Genomic DNA, 20,397 nt, shown 5'->3' on the forward strand with positions numbered 1-20,397 from the left:
CCAGGTTGTGAGAAAAGTTATCTTCATTCACGTCAAATGGTGCTACGTTTCGGCAACCTCATGTTGCCATTGTCAAGGCTTGATAAATATCACTTTTCTCACATCCTGGAGTGCCCACTGACCTTTCCATCGATATATATATATATATATATATATATATATATATATATATATATATGTTGTGTTTTTGGAATATTATAATATTAAACTGGAGGACAATAGTTTATGCATTAGCATATCTTAAAACTTACATTAGCATACCTAAAGAACTCCAGGATTTATTTATTTGTCCATTCTTCAACTATCTGGTATATTGTGTCATATGTAATGACAAGAATTGTTTATTGAATTGATATTTTAATATTATTTTCAGGCGTACACATTATACATGGCTTTAAACACACATGACCTGATCTTTTTAATATGATTTAACACATCCTATATAGTATATCATTAATTATTATTTATTGATTTTAACCTGTTTACATAATGGGGCTCTCAATGGGAATTGTAGCAAAATTATATAATCATGGACCATATAAAACACAGACCATCTATGTTCCAATAATGACAGTCTATTAGACATCCTCCAATCTTGAATCTACCAGTGTTAAATAATGATACTAGTGGCCTATGCAATGTTTGATGTTGAAATGGTTAACTAAAGTTACGGTTTCCATTAAGGAGATTATTAAAAGCCATGCTTTTACAGTCTGATAAGTTGGATGTTGAAAGCATGAATGTCTTATCCTCTCTGTCATCATATATTTACCTGGTTTGAAGTTGTCATAATTATGTGCAATTAACTTGTACTTGCACTGAAAATTCAATGTCATTAGACCCCATAATGTAGGTGTACATAAAAGCACATTTTTGCTCATTTTACTTAAAGGAACAAAAATGTGAACAAATTAGCTATTAAGATAAAACTATAGGCTTTTAAAATATTGAAATAATAAAAATGGATAGAAACAATGACATGGTAACATAATTAAAAAAATAATAGTGAATATGGTGGTATCAAACATTTACTTTCCAGAATGTTCGAGCGCCACCTTACTGAATGGGAACCTGTCAGGTTGATTTTGCTTTACAGATTACCTCCGGTACCTTACATATATTTTGTGTTGTTAGACAATGCCCACATTTTCATAGAATTACATTTATTGATGCTTATACCATGTGACTTCTATACATCTATACAATAATTTTGACCTAGCTCTCCCCGTTCCAGTGTACCTGATTCACACCCCTAAATGCAGGGAACATCATCTGAAGCCAAGGCACTGTGTGGAAGGAAAGATGACTTGAGAATAGAAAATTAGCATAAAGTTCAGTGTGGATAAGATGTCTCACCGCGGAGGTCCCGCCGCTGGGGACCCCCGCAATCTTGTATTCACTACCCACCTGTTTTAGCTGCATGCCGTGGTGCCAGCTCACAAACAGCCGGGTGGCGACCCCCGTGGTGAGGCATCTTATCCCCTATCCTTTGGATAGGGGATAAGATGTCTCAGGGATGGAGTACCCCTTTAATGGACATACATTTAGTGGGTAACAAAGAAAATCTGTCCTATATCTAACCAATCATAGCTCAGCTTGCATTTCTTAAACTTTCTAGAACAATGAAAGCTGCACTTTGTAACAATGCTGGTTTACTCTTAGTTTTGATAAAAAAATGGCCATTGCAGTTTACACATTTCTAGGGAATAAGGGATTGGCTGGATGCAAATATGGTTTTATAGTGAAGAGTAGGAATAACTTTTTCTTTATTATTTACTGTCAGTGAAACATGTGTTTTGCTAAAGTCAGTTTGTGTTCAGTGTATCATTGTATTGCATGACAAGAACAGTTTCTGCCGGAACTTCTCACACTACCTATAGAATATTTGCTAAGCGAAATCTTGAACATAAAAAGGATAAGGCTAAAGGAGTTCAGACAATTCCTACTCTATAATAGAGATAAACCTTGCCTTCTCAGTCCGGCTGCCAATCATCTCAAATAGCCTCTCTCCAAAATGCTGCTGGCGTAGTTTGTCTGCTGCCTTTGCCAGCTAGGAGCCTGATAAAATCTCACTTTGTTCATTAATGTGCAAATAATTTTGGAGATAAGCCGAATGGCCTCTAAAAAAAGAGCCCTTGGTGCTGTTTTGGCACCATCACTAAATTAAATGTCAGGGTGTTGTCTCTTGGCATGGGGTATAAACTGGGAATGAAAGAACAGATTAGAAAGTCATTTACATCAGGGGCGAAATCATATGATAAACATTTGTGCCTTGAAGGACAGGACAAACAAAATACTGTGTGTGTACAAAGCACATGGATTTTCATGTACAACCCATCATAAATTGTGATTAGTTGGAGTATAGTTTCACCACCATTGTCATGGTCTCTTTTACTTCATGGTGCCGGTGTCAACAAAATACCCCCAAAGTAAATGATCCTACGTCCAGAAGTATATGAAACACAAACCAAAAAAAAAGTATCTGAATCAAAAGATAACATCTTTATTGAAAAAGAGGCACAAAGTAGACAAACATTTAAAATAATGTAAAATGGCAATAAGTAATACACATGATTCCAGAGATCAAAACCTTGTTACATACCAGAGAAGGTGGGACTCCTGTCGAATAATGGTACTAGAACACTTCAGGAAAACAGTCCCACTGGTTAGGGCTGACATTATTTCTATGTGCTCAACTGCTTACACATGAGGAAAAGAATGTACTTGGCATCCTAGTATGCAAAAGTGCTATAAAAAATATTCAAGTGTATTGTATCAATGGGGGAGATTTATCAAAGTTGTCTATTTCCAGCATCAATACAGACCAACCTACAGAGGGTTAGGACGGTCCATTGCGCTCTTAATTTATCAAAAGTCGCAAGGCTCTTGATAAATTCTGCGCACAGACTTCAGGATCTATGGTTTAGACTGTATTTAAACCTGCTCCAGCATGATCTGACATTTCAGCGTACTTTCGGTCAATGTAACTAGAATGCATCATGTTCTAAAAATCCTCAAAAGCAAAAAAGTTGCACATATTTAGACTGCGACTTTCTGTGCGGCAAATTTAGATGGGGAAAAAACTGTTTAAATCCTTTGATAAATCTCCCCCAATATGTGTGCACTGCTCATCTCCCCAAATATTATGTTGGTAAGGAAGCTGGCTATAATAATGCCTACAAAAATATAAGAATGTTCAAATAAATTCAATGTCATGGTTCACCGAGCAGTCTTCAGAACAATATACCATTATAATAATACCCCTCAATATGTATACCTGAATGATGTATGCATCTCAGTTGGTATTTAGTCTCACATGTTCAGCTATTTTTACTTACAGGTCTATGGTTATCTGATATTCAGGAGACATCTCCTAAATAAATAAATCTTTTCTCGTATTTTATACCAGGGGCAGAAAACATAAGGAGACCTATACTTGGATATATTTTTATTATATGTTTATGTGACAAGCTTTGGCTTTTATTGTTGAATATGTTTCATTAGTGTACCTCCCATTAAGGCAGGCCAGGCAACTTTTATGGGAAGCGTGTCTCTATGGCCATGCCCCCCAACCCCCCCAGAATGGATTACGTGTGCATTGACGGATTATGCGCACACACTACTCACCTCAAAAGTGGTGCTGGGAGAGGGCAGTGAGCTTATGAGCAACCTAGAGCAACAGTTTCCTCCTCCCCCGGGTGCCCGCTTTCTGCCTTTCTCTTTGGTGGTGCTTCTGGCAGAGTCCCTAACCACTCCCTGTAAATTGAGCCCACTAATAAGGGGGGAGGATTTTTTCTGTAGATCCCATTAATATTATGTTTATGTATATTTGTTGTACTAAAAATAAACCAAGGAATGGTGTCTAAAAAGTTAATTCACATGGATGATTTTGAAAACATAAAAACTATTACAAACTATATATTTTTATTTTTTTGTTTTCTGCATTGGCTACTGTTTGCTTTACTGTACATTTTCTGTGCCATATTCCTAGTTGCTCAGATTAAACTGCTATCCATTCTTTATCCATTCTCTTTGCTAGCATGTTATATAATGCATACAATATAAGCATAGAGTACTTTATGGACTCCAGTGTTTGTAGCAAAAGCTACCTCCTGCTGTGTGTCCAGTTATGGTGCCAGGCCTAATGCTAAAGTGTAGTACAGCAAGATTAAATGTATTACTGCATTCAATCGATGGGATTATCACTTTAGCAGTAATAACACCCAAATTACATGTTTTAGCAGCCTATTATTTAGACATTTCCCTATATAGCTCTGCATTATGGCTGTTTCTGCTTGATTATTCATATTTTCTGTGTTCTGTTGCAGAGGAAACAGTAAAAATGCTGTTGCCTGGTGATAACTTCAATTGCTTTAAAAACATAGTTATCACTAAAGGGAGGTTTTGTCAGAATACACCTCTGTAAACAATATAGACGGTATAGAGATTATACAATATAAAAAGTTATCAAGCATCCATATGTAAAATTCAGATGATTCCACTAGAGATGAGTGAATCGAATCTGACTAATCCGAATTTGTTACGAATTTCAGGAAAAATTTGATTTGCAACAAATGCAAATGTTGCCACGACTCTATTGCGGGAATAGCTTAATTAAACTCTATTTAGTGTGGTCCAGGCTCCGGAGCATCTAAAATGGCGGATCCACATGTGAGGACATTGGGCAAGGAATCCTGTGAAGGCGGGAATAAGGGTAGGCGGGATGACCCTGAATCACATGCCGGATGCAGCCAGTCACCCCTGTGATGTCACATCCCTATATAATCAGCAGCCATATTGTGGCCAGTCACTTCATCCGTACACTGCAGAGAGATAGATAGGGACAGACAGTGCTGTGTGTTACACAGAAAAGCTTTTTCCAGCAGCGATTTACCTCCAAGTCAAGTCAGCGTTCTGTTGGACAGAGAGCAGTTTGTTTTTCACAGTAAAGCTTTCTTAATGCACCGATCCATCTCGCAGTCCCTGTCTACAGCGTTCTTTTATAGAGAGGATCAGACAGCAGTGTGTTGCACAGAAAAACAGCAGCGATCCACCTCCCAGTCACTTTCTTCAGCGTTCTATTATAGAGAGGATCAGAGAGCAGTGTGTTGCACAGAAGAACAGCAGCGATTCTGCTCAAGCACAAATCCTGCCTAGAAGCACTGATAGATAGAGTGAGATTGAGAGAAAGAGTGCAATTTTGGCTGTAGTACACAGCGACTGTGTGCTGCAGCACTGGTGTCTACTGCTGGTATTGTGCACAAAAACTTTTTAAACGTACTGTAGCGCATTTTTTGCATAAGTACATACCACATGTGTACATCTACATGTTGCAACATTTTGTTCCTCAAAAAGTCTTAAGGGCCTAGATACTGTGAAATGACAGCCAAAAGTATTCACCGGCTGGTGTTGTACGCAAAAACTTTTTTACGCGTACTGTAGCGCATTTTTCTGCCCTCATAAGCCCATACCACATACGTACATCTAAGTGTTGTACCATTTTGTTCCTGAAAAAGTCTTAAGGGCCTAGATACTGTGAAAGGACAGCCAAAAGTACTCACCGGCTTGTGTTGTACACTTACTTTTTTAAGCATACTGCGGGGCATTTTTCTGCCCTCATAAGTTCATACCACATACGTACATCTAAGTATTGTACCATTTTGTTCCTGATAAAGTCTCAAAGGGCCTAGTTACTGTAAAAGGCCAGCCAAAAGTACATACCTGCTGCTGTTCTAGACAAAGACTGTTTTAAGCGTAGTGAAGCGTATAGTACTCCCCTCATATACGCACTAAGTATGTCAGGCAGAGAAGTGACAGGACATGCACAGAGGTGTGGCAGAGGCCTAAATTCATCAGGCGCAGGCAGAGGTTGCAGCAGACTAGGTGCGAATGGGAGCAGGAGTCGCAGCGAGAGGCCTGATCTCCCAGTATCAGCTAGCGGTCGTGTGTCGACCAGTAACCCATCTGATGTCATCGATTGGTTAACAAAGTCATCCACTTCATCACAAGTGACATCTGATGCCCCCCAGTCAACAGTCGGTGGGTTCCTCAGACACAACCCTCAGTTGGCATGGCACGGGAGCAGTCCCTGTCCTCCCATTGCCTCTGTCCTATGCAGTTCTCTCCCTTACAGAAGTATCTTATGTTGTGGGTTCAGCTTCATTATTCAGAGAGGACGATCTAAAAGAGGACAGTCAGCAGCTACTGCCCAGCCAAGGATTGAAGGAGACATCCGCCACTTCCTCTGCTTGGCGGGCAAGTAATTATGAGGAGAGTGACTTGGGAGGTGGTGTTGCCAGAGTTCAGGGTCCTGAAGCAGACACTGTTGAGGAAACTGATGAGGACATCAGTGATGTGCAGACACTTGTTGATGATGTTGAAGCCGATCGCAATTGGGAGCTGGGTGCATAAGGGGCTTCATCATTATCAGGAGAAGAGGGTTGCAGGTTGCCCGTGAGGCAGCAGCTGAGCCAGCAAGGTGGTAGCATGGTTGGCAGTCAGCATGGTGGCAGAATTGGAAATTGTGGACCCAAACTTGCCTGGGGAGACCACCTGCTCTGTGGCAGCCTACCTTCCCAGGAGGTAGTGGAAGGTGTGGCAGATTTTCATCAAGCATCCGGAGGAGGTTAACATAGTCACATGCAAGATGTTTCGGCAGAAGGTGAAGTGTGGCCGGGGTCCCAATGTTGGTACCACGGCCCCGTGTCAACATATGCTGGCTTCGATGTGGTGGTCCAGCCTGCTGCATCACCCAGTGGCACGCTGCTCCCTCTTTCAGTCAGCCAAGGCTCCACCTCCTCAGCCGACCGGAGCTGTGTGTCATACCCTGCTTCTTTCACTCCAGAAGCTCCCGCTTCTCCCGCTACTTTTAGTCAGTCATTCCGCCAGCAATCCATCGGCGAAGCCATATCCAAGAGACAACAGTATGCGCCCACTCATCCAATGGCGCAAAAGCTGAATGTGCTCCTGTCCAAGTTGATGGTGCTGCAGTCCCTCCCTTTTCAAGTGGTGGACTCTGCACCTTTCAAAGAACTGATGGCTTAGCCGAGGTGGAGAGTCCCAAGCCATCATTTCTTTGCGAAGAAGGCAGTAACAGCCCTGCAAAAATTTTGTGGAAGAAAAGGTGGGCCAGTCCATGAGCCTGTCGGTGTGTACCAAAGTGCGTGGCAGCGCCGACGTCTGGAGCTGTACCTATGGTCCGGGACAATACATGTCCTTTACGGCCCACTGGGGGAATTTTCTCCTCCATGCTCTCTGGAAATTTGGTCCTGTGACAGTGTGCGACTGTGCCTCCTCATCTTCCACTGTTTCGTCAGCCTCCACTGCACGGACAAGTCTCAGTGCCCCTTCAGCATACCATGTGTGCAGGGCACAGTGGTGTCACACAGTTTTCCTTGGCGAATGGAGTCACACAGGGAAGGAACTGCTAAAAGTCATTCATCAAGAAATCAGAGCATGGCTTACTCCACAAAAACTGGATATGGGCACCATGGTGATTGACAACAGGAAGAACATCTTGCCTGCGCTGCGACAAGGAAGGCTGAGCCATGCGCCCTGCATGGCATACGTGTTCAATCTGGTTGTCAAGCGGGTCCTGAAGTGTTCCCCCCCATTTTCAAGACATCCTAACAATGGGAAGGAAACTTTGCATGCACTCCAGCCACTCGTACACCGCAAAGCACACCCTCCTTGAGCTGCAGCATCAGAACGGTATCCACCAACACAGTCTGATTTGCAATGTGGCCACCCGTTGGAATTCCACCCTCCATATGTTGTACCGACTATACAAACTAAAAAAATAAACTAAAATGAAAAATTATCACCGATTTCTTGATGATCCAAGTGGATAGGGTGACTCCCATGTGTAACTTCAATGGCAACCAGTGGCAGCTCATACGTGACACCTGCCATTTGCTCAGGCCCTTTGAGGAAGCCACTTTATTAGTCAGTCGCCAGGATTACGGGATTCATGACGTCATTCCACTGCTTCATTTCCTATATCACGTGTTGGAAAAGATTGCTGCACAGGATACTGGAGACATGGCGCCTACATCTCACGGCCACATGAGCCCTGTGGGGGCTGAACTGGAGGAATAGGAGGAGGGGAGGGGTACAGTGGAGCACAGTTTAGGTTTTGCCAAATAGGCGGTTCTTCTAGTAATCTGACAGGAGAGGAGGAGCAGGAGCAGCCAGAGGAGCTAGAGGGTTATGAGGAAGGCAAGACAGAGGACCCAGACACACCGTGGCAGTATGCAGTGGAGATGGAGGCACGGAGTCCCTCCGAGTCACTTGCACAAATGGCACGATGCACAGCCGAATTGTCACCATTCGGCAGCGGGATGACTTCTGGATCTCCACCTTATTGGACCCTCTCTGCCTCCACAAAATAGGGGCCTTTTTTACACCCACTCAGAGGGAAGACAAACTGACCTACTACAGAGGCATCCTATGTAGTCAGTTGGCGCTTATCGGTGCCATCATCCATCCTCTCACAGGTCTGACACAGAGGGCCCTATGCACTTACCTTCCACTGCCATGAATCTACTGTCGCTGATGAGTACCTTTCTTCACCTGCATAGTGTAGCAACTCATCAGCAGCAGGTAGACCTGGAGCAGGACCTGAACCAGCAGGTGGTGGCATACCTTGAGATGCCCATACCAACACACCTTGAAGATCTGCTGGACTTCTGGGCAGCCAAACTTGATTTGTGGCCACAACTAGCAGTAGATTGACCATGGTGCCACACCAGCACTTCACAAATATGGATAGTGCCAAACAGATTTAAGGCGCTGCTCCCCAGTTACGAACATTCCTCCGCATCAGACCTTTTTTCACCCACCTTCATCACCGGGGAACTGGTATTGCCACCCACCGCACCACTCTGTCACTGGGTCGCTTTCAGGACTCCTGATGCTCCCGCCACCTCCAGACTGTGCCATTCAGTGATTATGTGGTCTCCTCATGCTGCAGCCACCTCCACGCTGTGTCATTCAACCACTATATATTCTCCTCATGCTGCTGCCAACTCCAGGCTATGCAATTCAGCAACTATATTTACTCCTCATGCTTCCGCCACCTCCAGGCTGTGTAATTCAGCCACTATATGGTCCCCTCTTGCTGGGGCAAAGTCCTGGCTGTGTCATTCGCCACTATATGTTCTCCACATGCTTCCACCTACTCCAGGCTTTGCCATTCAGCCACTTTATAGTCTCCTCATGCTCCTGCCACCTCCAGGCTGTGTCATTCAGCCACTATATGGTCTCCTCTTGCTGCCGCAAACTCCAGACTGTGTCATTCAGCCACTATATGTTCTCCTCATGCTGCCACCTACTCCAGGCTGTGCCATTCAGCCACTATATGGTCTTCTCTTGCTACCGCCACCTCCACGCTGTGTCATTCAGCCACTATATGTTCTCATGTTGCTGCCAAGTCCAGGCTGTGCCATTCAGCCACTATATGGTCTCCTCATGCTGCCGCCACCTCCTCGCTGTGTCATTCAGCCACTATGTGTTCTCCTCATGCTTCAGCCAACTCCAGGCTGTGCCATTCAGCCACGATATGGTCTCCTCATGCTTCCGCCACCTCCAGGCTGTGTCATTCAGCCACTATATGATCTCCTTATGCTGCTGGGACCTTACCTAAAAAATTGTTCTGCTGGCATTAGCTACCGTATATCTTCAATTTAAATTTGAAAATTAATCTTGGGGATTGTGAAGCCCTATGGTCTCCTCATGCTGCTGGGGCCTTACCTAAACATTTTTATGGTAGCACTAGCAACCATAAATCTTCAATTTAAATTAGAAAATTCATATTTCAAGCTTAGGGATTGTGAGGCCCTATGGTCTCCTCATGCTGCTGGCACATTATCTAAACATTTTTATGGTAGCAGTAGCTACCATAAATCTTCAATTTAAATTTGAAAATTCATTTTTTAATCTTAGGGATTGTGAGATCCTATGGTCTCTTCATGCTGCCGCCAATTCCAGGCTGTGTCAGTCAGCCACTGTATGGTCTCCTCTTGCTGCCGCCAATTCCAGGCTGTGTCAATCTGCCAGATTATGGTCTCCTCATGCTGCTGCCACCTCTAAGCTCTGTCATTGTGCCGCCATCTGACTCCTTGTTAGATTGGGTTTTGTGGTCATTATCATAAATGTGCAAGGCAATTGGGAGCCACACTCCCTTAATGCTAAGCCCCTCCCACAGGCGAGCCTGGTGCAAATAGGTAAAAAGTCAAACAAAAATGTCCATAAAACAGGTCTTGTGGGAAAATGTTCCCCTTTTTTTATGCCAGAAGACTGGTGTACATAAGTTAGTGTTTTAAATGTTAGATGCCACAGAGTGACCAGTTAATTCCTTTTGTGCTTTGCATTGTGCTGCAGATCCCAGTAGATAACTAGTAGGAGTATAAAACTGACCATTGTTATAAAAGTGCCATTTTCGGCTGAAGGGTCAAACTGGTGCTGCTGAGCTGTAGCAGCACCAGCCTTGTATGTCAATCAGTCAAGCTGAGCCTCACCCCTTTTTCCACTAAGTCACTCCCCTCATTTAGTAATGTGTAAGAAGTGCCTATACTACAAACTAAGGCATGTACACCAGAATTTTGGCACATTTAGCTTAGCAAATCTTCAAAAACCCATTATACACAGATCATTTTTTATAACTATGTACAATGTATATACCATCTTATATGTCTGTTCAAACCCGAATAATATAAAAATAAAACACATACTTGGAATTACAGGTATAACATTTCTGTTAGGTAAACAAGTAATACACTTTACATTGCATTGTATTGTAGACTTATTGTATTTTCTTTCCTCAACAGGTACCAGACGGTGCAGTGGTAGCATTGGTATCTAAACAAGTCACGGCTTACAATGCAGTCAATAATTCTACTGTGTCAAGGACATCTGCCAGTAGATATGGTAAGAAAAGATATATAGTAATTTAGTTGTTAGCTTTAAAAAGTTCATTGTGTGCAACCTGTCATTGTTACAGCTCAAGTCGAAAAGAAGAAAAATAGTTCTCTTATAACTTATGAACAGATTTGCCTTGATAAAGAGAATACTACTTTCGGATAATAGGATATGTTACTTTAAGCAAAATATAATATCGTGTGTATCCTGAGGTTACCTGGGATATGCCTCTAATATTCAATTGATTGTGACCAAATTCTATTCCTCATGAATAGCTAGCTTACCTTTACATTTTCTTAAAAGCCCGGAAAACCTCTTTTATTCTATCCATGCCTTGGAAAGCCAACCTTATTTTAGTCTAATTTTACACAATTAAAGGGGTATTCTGGAGAAAAACAAATATGTCAAATCAACTGGTGCCAGAAAATTATACAGTTTTGTAAACTACGTCTATTTAAAAATCTTGTCAAGAACTGTCCAGAACAGGAGAAGTTCGCTATTGGGATTTTGCTCCTTTTCTGGATAGTTCTTGACATGGACACCAGTGGCAGCAGAGAGTATTGTGGACAGAGTGGAAATAACTTTATAACTTTTTATGCAGCATACAGCAGCTGTACTAGAAGGTCGCCAGTTGAAAAGCATTGTGGTTTTGTCTTTTTTTTACTAAAACATTCTTGCAAGGGCCTGTTTTCAGCTTCTTATGACAACTTAGATATGTTCAGCTTTGTATAAAGTTAATAAATAATGTGGATTTCTAGAGAGGAAGATGTAACAACATATTTCCCGTTATAAGGATAGAATGTAATTGTCACATAGTATTACACTAAACCATTTCCCTCTTGCTTTTATTCTACTAGTCTACTCAATGTGTCTTTTTTTCTTAGCATCACACATCGGGCATGGTCTTGTTGTAAGCATGCCCTTATACAAGCCCAGATCATGTAAGATCTCTTACATTCAGTCAGCATACTCGCGTTGTGCTGGCTGTGCCACATTAAATTCGTCAGGAAGATGTACTCTACTATTGCCAGGAGAATAGCCATCAAGTGCCCAGGCCAAGCTCAGTTTGTTGGAATATTAATTGGCTATGACAGGAGCTATTATCCTACTTTGATTTCCCATATCACTATAATGCTTATACAGAGGACAGTTAATGTCACTTTTGATGTAGATCCCTATTTTGATAGCGAACACAAGTTTTACGACTTCTCTCAACTCATGGCTAAAATGAGATTGACTGCAGAAAATATAAAAACACCATTGAGATTGTGTCATAATTTATTGCCATTGTATCTCGCCAAATCTTTTTACTATTCCAGTACATCTATTCTACAGCTAATTATGATAAGTTAGGCAGGACCAGAAGGAACAGGTAGATCATGTATAGAATTTATAATTTCTTCCTAATATATGAGCACTACTGACCTGCATAAATATAGCAGAAAAGACTAATATGCATTCAAAGCAATTTTAGTAAAAACAATAGGATATGTTTGCCTTTAGTTTAAGATTTTTTTTATTGTTCTAATGGATTAAAAAAATACAATAATAAATGATTTAGGGGGATTTTTAAGTAAACACCTGACAGGGGGAGATCACATTGGTTTTATCTAGATCACTGTTTCCCTATCAGTGTATCTCCAGCTGTTACAAAACTACAACTCCCAGCATGCCCGGACAGCCAATGGAACCTATCCACAGATAGGGGTAAGTTATACCTCGCTGTAATCTGGTTCACCCGCACTACAACCATATATATTGGATTAAGCGTGGTTGAAAAATCTAAGTTTTCTGCATCTTCAAGGGGCTAAAGCAGATATCCAGTCAAAAGTGGTAAAAATAAAAGCTTAAATAAGATATATATATATATATATATATATATATACACACACACACACACATATATATATATATATATATATTCACCATGACTCCTCAAGGTATCCCAGCTGATTTGTTAAAAAATCAGCCCCCATAAACCTCTTCTGAAAATCCAGCTGAGAACTGGAAAAAAAAAATACAAACCATCAGCCCCCTGCTTGTTTCTTGTGTAAGCCGCAGGGAGGGGTTGCCTTGAAACATGGCCTTGAAACATGGTTAGAGAAGCAATGACTATAGATGAGGGAAGTGTGTGCCTCAGCCAATCAGGGACAAGCAAATGCTGCACACTGAAGAGCTAGCTCTCTGAGTTTAGGAGAAGGGAGTGTGACGTGCCAAGCCCAGCAAACTCATGTGGGCTAAGAACTACTAGACTTCCTGCATAGAGGTAAAGCTAAGAGAAACAGAGTATGGGCTCATCAAAAATTACACTTGTATGTTACAAAGTTATGTAACTTCATCATGTGCAGCTATATAAAGGTATTGTAATTAGGCTGGAGTTCTTCTTTAAGGTCACATATGGGTTTGAAAATTATTTGTAAACAAATATGTATATAAAGATTTTGATCATTTCATTATTTTTAGAGCAGGGATTTGTGTCAAGATCTGGGGTTGAAAAGACATAAAAACTGTGCACAGCAATCCCCCAACTTATTATATTATTTGTGGAAAAACATCCTGGAAAACATACAGGCTAGTCATTATGGACATGCCATGTCTGTAAGCATTCTAAGGATCATTAGCTTGTGCTTTTAACCCCAACCTTTTTCCTAGGACTGCCACTTACAAAACCAAATGTAATGAGGCATTTTTGATGTCAACATAGCTAAGCGGAGAGCTTGGCTGATCTTTTCTATTAATCTCCCGTGGTACATTAACCCACCGACTGAAAGCAAACCATACTTTCTTCACTCTTTGCTAAGTCCATGACTGTACAAAATATTGATGACTTCACTTACTGCAGTTTATTGCTCTTAACGTCATAAAATAAAATGTATTTGACACATTATAAATTGGTTGCATTGCCATGTATGCTGTTATTAAAAAAGATATCACCTTCTTACAGCCTTCCTAAATTTCCACTAGAGTTGTATAGGCCGATGTTTCTCAATTTTTAGTATCCCTACACATATAAACTGTTCTATAGAACCTTCGAGGCTTTAATGATACATATTAAAAGCAGAGCATGAGGACAAAGCAGATATCACTTGAAGACATGACGTATCTCACTTCCTAAATACCAATGAGAACCTAAGGCATAGAATATTAAAAATTACATATTCAAAAGGAATAGCTAAATCTCAAATATAACTGCTAAAAAAATGTTTTCCCACCAATAAAGTGGTTTATATGCCTTATCAAATATTGCTGCTGAGTGTTTTTGAGACCTGGTTAACATTTCAACAGCAGTATTCTAACATCACCTCTGTTCTGTTTAGGATTCTGGAAAAACACTTTAAACTTTAGAATGGTCAGTAGTATATATAGTTGTTTATGAGCAGTGTTTTTTACTAACAGTATTTTTAAAATCTACAATTTTTGGCGTGTGATCAGTATTTGTTTATTAAATTTTGAACATGCAGATAGATACTATGGGAGGAAGCTGATATCCACCATATCAGAACAAATTACAGAAGTCTTGAAAAAAGAAGGGACCACACCATGAATATTGAGACTTTGCAACTTCCTCCAATATAACACGCCCCTTCATAAATATTCACCTCTTCCTCTCCCCAGGTCTGTATGACAGGCCGAGTCTGGACCCTTGTCCTCACTTGCGTACCTGCCACAGTGCATGTGCTGCTTACTTGGGTAATAAAGCTGTATTTTTACCCACTTGTGTAGGATGTTGCTCACGTGCTGTGGCTGGTATGCAAGTTATGACACGGGCATGGATTTGTCTTGTCATGCAGACGTAGGTAGGAGAAAGAGGCGAATATTGATGAAAGGACATGTTGGATGTGAGGGAGATGGCGTGGTAACAATTGATGACAACACACTCCCATGGCAATTTTTACTTTGTTTTCATATGTACATTTATACAGATTTTTGTTAGGTAAAGATCATTAGAAACAGGGTAAACCGCACTATAATATGCAGGTTAGTGCAGGTGATCCTCCTGTTAGTTTTACTTTTAAGATAAACCACAGATTCCTTAGAATAAACATTTTATTAGCAAATTCACATTCCCTACTTGGGAGCTTCTATTTCCACATCTGAGGTGGAAATCTATGAGTTACTTCAACGGAATCAACAACAATGGTTTGTGCATGATAGAATGTTTCAGTCCGGGTTTTAGTCATCATTTTAAAGTTGAACATTTCATTATCAGTTTCTTATAAGAAACATAGGATCTTATCCTGCTCTGGACAGTTCCTAAAATGGACAGAGATGTCAGCAGAGAGTAAAGTGGTCAGACAGAAAGGAAAATCAAAAAGAAAATAACTTCCTGTGGAGCATATAGCAGATGATAAGTAGTACTTATAAAGAAGTACTTTACAAATCTGTATAACTTTCTGGCACCAGTTGATTTAAAAAAAAAAAGTTTTCCAGTGGAGTACACGTTTAAAGGAAATCGGTCATCCTGTTCACCCACACTAAACCCAATACACTGGGTTACAGTGTGGGTGAACAGGAGACCGATGAGGGGTCAATGAGTTTAATACATACCTGTAGTCTGAAGCTGTGTCCCTCCAAAGATCATTTTCTTTCCCTGCTGAATTGTGCATGGGAGGCGGGCCCGCCGGGTGAATTTGAATATTCATTGGCACTGGTCACGTGAGCACTTCTGCCTACAGAGCACTCACGTGACCAGCCCAAATTAATATTAAAATTCACCCGGCTGGCCCACCTCCTGTATGCAATTCAGCGGGGTTAGAAGAGGATCTTTGGAGGGACACAGCTCTGGATTAAAGGTTCGTATTTAACTCATTGAACCCTCATTGGTCTCCTGTTCACCCACACTGTAACCGTTTTCCTTTAATGATTATAATATCCTTTAATGTATCTAAAATTACAGTACTATTGGAATCTGCTAGATACTTTCTCTCTGCAAACATGCAAATTCATTATTTTACAAAGTGACAGGTGCACAGAGAGGACATTAGTGTATATCACACGCGTTGATTAAAATTCTCACAAAATACGCTACATTGGTCCAGATTTGTTAATCTGCCTAAAACCAAAAAGTGTGGTTTGGCCCAGAACAACTAATCACAGCTCAGAGTTCATATCCGAAAAAGCTCTGGTAAAGAGATAGCTGAAGTATAAGATACAATTGGGAGAAATCAGAAACAATCGGAGTAAGGGTGCATTCGAACCACAATTCATTAATATGGTCACTGGATGGATGGGGGATGTGAAAACCAGGTGCTCCCGTACCCCAGCCAGACCAAACCCACATCTCATTCATTTGCATGAGCCATCCAGAGTCAGATATTGACTTCGGTTGGCTCATTTTTGACCCGTATCCGATTTTGTGAAAACCGTAGTATACCATGGTTTTCAGTCTGATTACAAAACCAGATATGGGGTAAAAATTAGCCGACCGGACTCACTTTCTGACTCAGGTCGGCTCATTCAAATTAATGAGATGCGGGCCGTGTCCGGCTGGGGTAGGGGAGCGCCCGGTTTTCACATGCCCCAGCTGGATCCAGTGACTGTATTAACAACTAACAACTAAGAAAGAAAACTATGTTGCTTTATGCCTACAAAATAAAATCAAACTCCCATCTTGATTTGATGTTATATGTAAATATGGATACATTAATACATTGAAGAATGGCCAGAAAGGAAAAGTTAAATATTATTTTGATGAAATTGCAATGTCATACACTATTAGAAGCAAAACACTGTGACTGAAATGGTTGGAGATATATTAAAATACACATGATTGCTTTCCATAATCTGGTTTGCTCTTGCATGTGTTAATTATGTTTTCACCCACTCATAAATACACTCCGAGGTTTAATCTATATTTCCAAAGTGCCATCCTCCTCCCCCAACAATAATTAACGTTTCCTAATTCAAAGGTTAATAAATTGTATAATTAATAGTACACCATTAATTCATGGTTGCATCCCTGCATGGCACCTTCATTGTTAAAAAAAAAAAAAATCCTCAATTAATTCTTCTTGTAGCTGAGTTCTTTCTTTTTTTTTTTTTTTTACATTGAAGATTTCTTAACCACTTCATTACAGAAGGAGTTAGGGCCTTTAAGAGGTTATCCGGCTTTTTGCAAAAATGAATATCATGTCCTGGCTAGGAAAAAAAAAAAAAAACTATACTTACCTAGCCCCGGTCCCCCAAAATTCTGTTCGGCCCTGTCTGTCCCCCTATCTTCTGTCTTCTTCTTGTTCTCAGATGAACACTCAGAGCAGGGTCTTCTGGCTCAGCCAATTACTGACCGCAGTGGTGTCCTTTTCTGTCCCCCCTGATATGAATTTTTGCAAACACCAGATAACCTCTTTAACAACCTGACACTTAATGATCAGTTGGGTTGCACTACACCAATGCTGCATGCTTGGTGGGGGTCCCAGCATTTGGACCCCTAACTGTAATAAACTGATGACATAGCCTAGAAATATGCCATTACTTTATGAAGTAGGAATACTCCTTTAAAGGAGTAGTCCAGAACCAAGGATAACTGTCAGATTGTGCCACTGGTCCCATCCAGTTTCCCGGCTCTCTGCATGAGTGGTGTGTGTATGAATGAATGCTGTATCTATGGCTCTCCCATAGATATAAATGGTGGGGCTGTGTTGGCCATTGCTTAGTACATTAATTGACATGCCTCCATTCATGAGAAGAGCGGGGTACCATAGGGGATATTGCGGGGGGGGGGGTCTCTGCGGTTGGACCACCGGTGATCTGGCACTTATCCCCTATCCTTCAGATAAGGGATAGGTTTTTAGTTTTGATTTTATTATATTCAGCAGCTAATGTCATATACAGGGTGCAGTACTACGTATTCTTTTATTTATACTCTCTGATAATGGAGGGTAAGGGTATGTTCACACAGGATGCATACTATACTGTACCAACAAGCAACAGTATATTTTTGTACTGCATTCCGCTTTAGGTTATATTGAGTTAAGCATGTTTTACATAGCTGTTAGATGATTTCAGTAACAACAACTTAACAATGAGAATGGAGCCGTGTGAGTAACAAGTGAGTTCGCAACATTGGGAATTTATAATGGCACAAGTTCCATAGAGAACATTTAGCACATGTTTAATATTTCTTCCTGCAGTACATATGTCTGAGTTAATGAACTGTTGTAGCCTTTCAGGTTTAGCTACAAACAAAGTACTTGCAGATTCATTGTTATCACATCTGTAGTAAACCCAGAAGAACAAATTCCCCCATCCCTGCAGATAACAGAAATACTGCAGTCACTTAATCTCCTGGGGAGCACCATCCACTGATGCGAGTGAGCCAAGAAGACTCATTAATATTCATTTCTGAAGTGTTGCTGCAATTAATGAAAGACACTGTGACCTTTTCCAAGATATTTCCCCTTGCACTTCTTGTTAGTGCCAAGTTGGGGAAAAAGTTAGAGGATGAGAAGTCATCAATTTCCGTCTGGAGCAGTTGTTGTGTAAATGAACAGGACACTTACCCCGTAATTATAACGGAAGACAGGAAGCATTAACAGACAATGCAGGACTCATCTGTAATGCTGCTGTGTGTTAATAACCATATAAAATACATCATTAAACATGGTTAAACTTTTACAGGGATCTAATTAGCGGTATTAATTTCCTTGAGTGGATCATTGCCATAAGAACAGCACTTGGTATTCCCCCATTTTTTTCGGTGTGCATAATGATCTGACCTCACTGCATTGGGATGCTGTGTGCAGAATGTGAATACTTCAATTAGACTATGAATGTCTTATTGTTTTATTACCCTTTTGAAGGTCTAAGGAAGACTTGTTATCTAAAATTATGAGCCACTATAGCTTAACAGGTGTAAAGGAAAGTAGAGGTTATAAGATTCACTGGTGTTAAAATCATATCCTAAGTGCTACATTTATAAAGTAATGTTAATGTTCTCATTAATCTTGCCCAAACCAAAGCAATTACACCCTGTAAAATAGAGCTTCCTCAGCACAAAACCACATAGTAATACAGTACAAATGCACATACCTAACATTATAAATTATACTGAACCATCATTTATATAGTACATTAGAATTTTTTAAAATGAAAATGAAATCCCCCTAAGATGTCTGTTACGCCGAGCGCTCCGGGTCCCCGCTCCTCCCCGGAGCGCTCGCTTCACTCCCTCCGCTGCAGCGCTCCGGTCACGTCCTCTGACCCGGGGCGCTGCGATCCTGCTGCCAGCCGGGATGCGATTCGCGATGCGGGTAGCGCCCGCTCGCGATGCGCACCCCGGCTCCCCTACCTGACTCGCTCCCCGTCTGTTCTGTCCCGGCGCGCGCGGCCCCGCTCCCTAGGGCGCGCGCGCGCCGGGTCTCTGCGATTTAAAGGGCCACTGCGCCGCTGATTGGCGCAGTGGTTCCAATTAGGGTTTTCACCTGTGCACTTCCCTATATTACCTCACTTCCCTTGCACTCCCTTGCCGGATCTTGTTGCCTTAGTGCCAGTGAAAGCGTTCCTTGTGTGTTCCTTGCCTGTGTTTCCAGACCTTCTGCCGTTGCCCCTGACTACGATCCTTGCTGCCTGCCCCGACCTTCTGCTACGTCCGACCTTGCTTCTGCCTACTCCCTTGTACCGCGCCTATCTTCAGCAGCCAGAGAGGTGAGCCGTTGCTAGTGGATACGACCTGGTCACTACCGCCGCAGCAAGACCATCCCGCTTTGCGGCGGGCTCTGGTGAAAACCAGTAGTGGCTTAGAACCGGTCCACTAGCACGGTCCACGCCAATCCCTCTCTGGCACAGAGGGTCCACTACCTGCCAGCCGGCATCGTGACAGTAGATCCGGCCATGGATCCCGCTGAAGTTCCTCTGCCAGTTGTCGCTGACCTCACCACGGTGGTCGCCCAGCAGTCACAACAGATAGCGCAACAAGGCCAACAGCTGTCTCAACTGACCGTTATGCTACAACAGTTGCTACCACAGCTTCAGCAGTCATCTCCTCCGCCAGCTCCTGCACCTCCTCCGCAGCGAGTGGCCGCTCCTGGGATACGCTTATCCTTGCCGGATAAATTTGATGGGGACTCTAAGTTTTGCCGTGGCTTTCTTTCCCAATGTTCCCTGCATCTGGAGATGATGTCGGACCTGTTTCCCACTGAAAGGTCTAAGGTGGCTTTCGTAGTCAGTCTTCTGTCCGGAAAAGCCCTGTCATGGGCCACACCGCTCTGGGACCGCAATGACCCCGTCACTGCCTCTGTACACTCCTTCTTCTCGGAAATCCGAAGTGTCTTTGAGGAACCTGCCCGAGCCTCTTCTGCTGAGACTGCCCTGTTGAACCTGGTCCAGGGTAATTCTTCCGTTGGCGAGTATGCCGTACAATTCCGTACACTTGCTTCAGAATTGTCCTGGAATAATGAGGCCCTCTGCGCGACCTTCAAAAAAGGCCTATCCAGCAACATTAAGGATGTTCTGGCCGCACGAGAAATTCCTGCTAATCTACTT

At 42.0% G+C, this 20,397-nt stretch overlaps 1 protein-coding gene across 5 annotated transcripts in view; it reads left to right on the forward strand.

Moving 5' to 3' along the window:
- Window positions 1–20,397, forward strand: part of PLXNA4 (plexin A4) — an 821,522-nt gene that overhangs the window by 748,311 nt on the left and 52,814 nt on the right. For all 5 annotated transcript variants that reach the window (XM_056573183.1, XM_056573186.1, XM_056573184.1 and 2 more), the window contains one exon: window positions 10,827–10,926. In XM_056573183.1, the coding sequence (XP_056429158.1) occupies window positions 10,827–10,926 (100 nt within the window). The remainder of the gene's footprint in view (window positions 1–10,826; window positions 10,927–20,397) is intronic.

Source organism: Hyla sarda, chromosome 4 (genome assembly GCF_029499605.1).
Source record: "Hyla sarda isolate aHylSar1 chromosome 4, aHylSar1.hap1, whole genome shotgun sequence".
NCBI classification, from domain to species: domain Eukaryota; kingdom Metazoa; phylum Chordata; class Amphibia; order Anura; family Hylidae; genus Hyla; species Hyla sarda.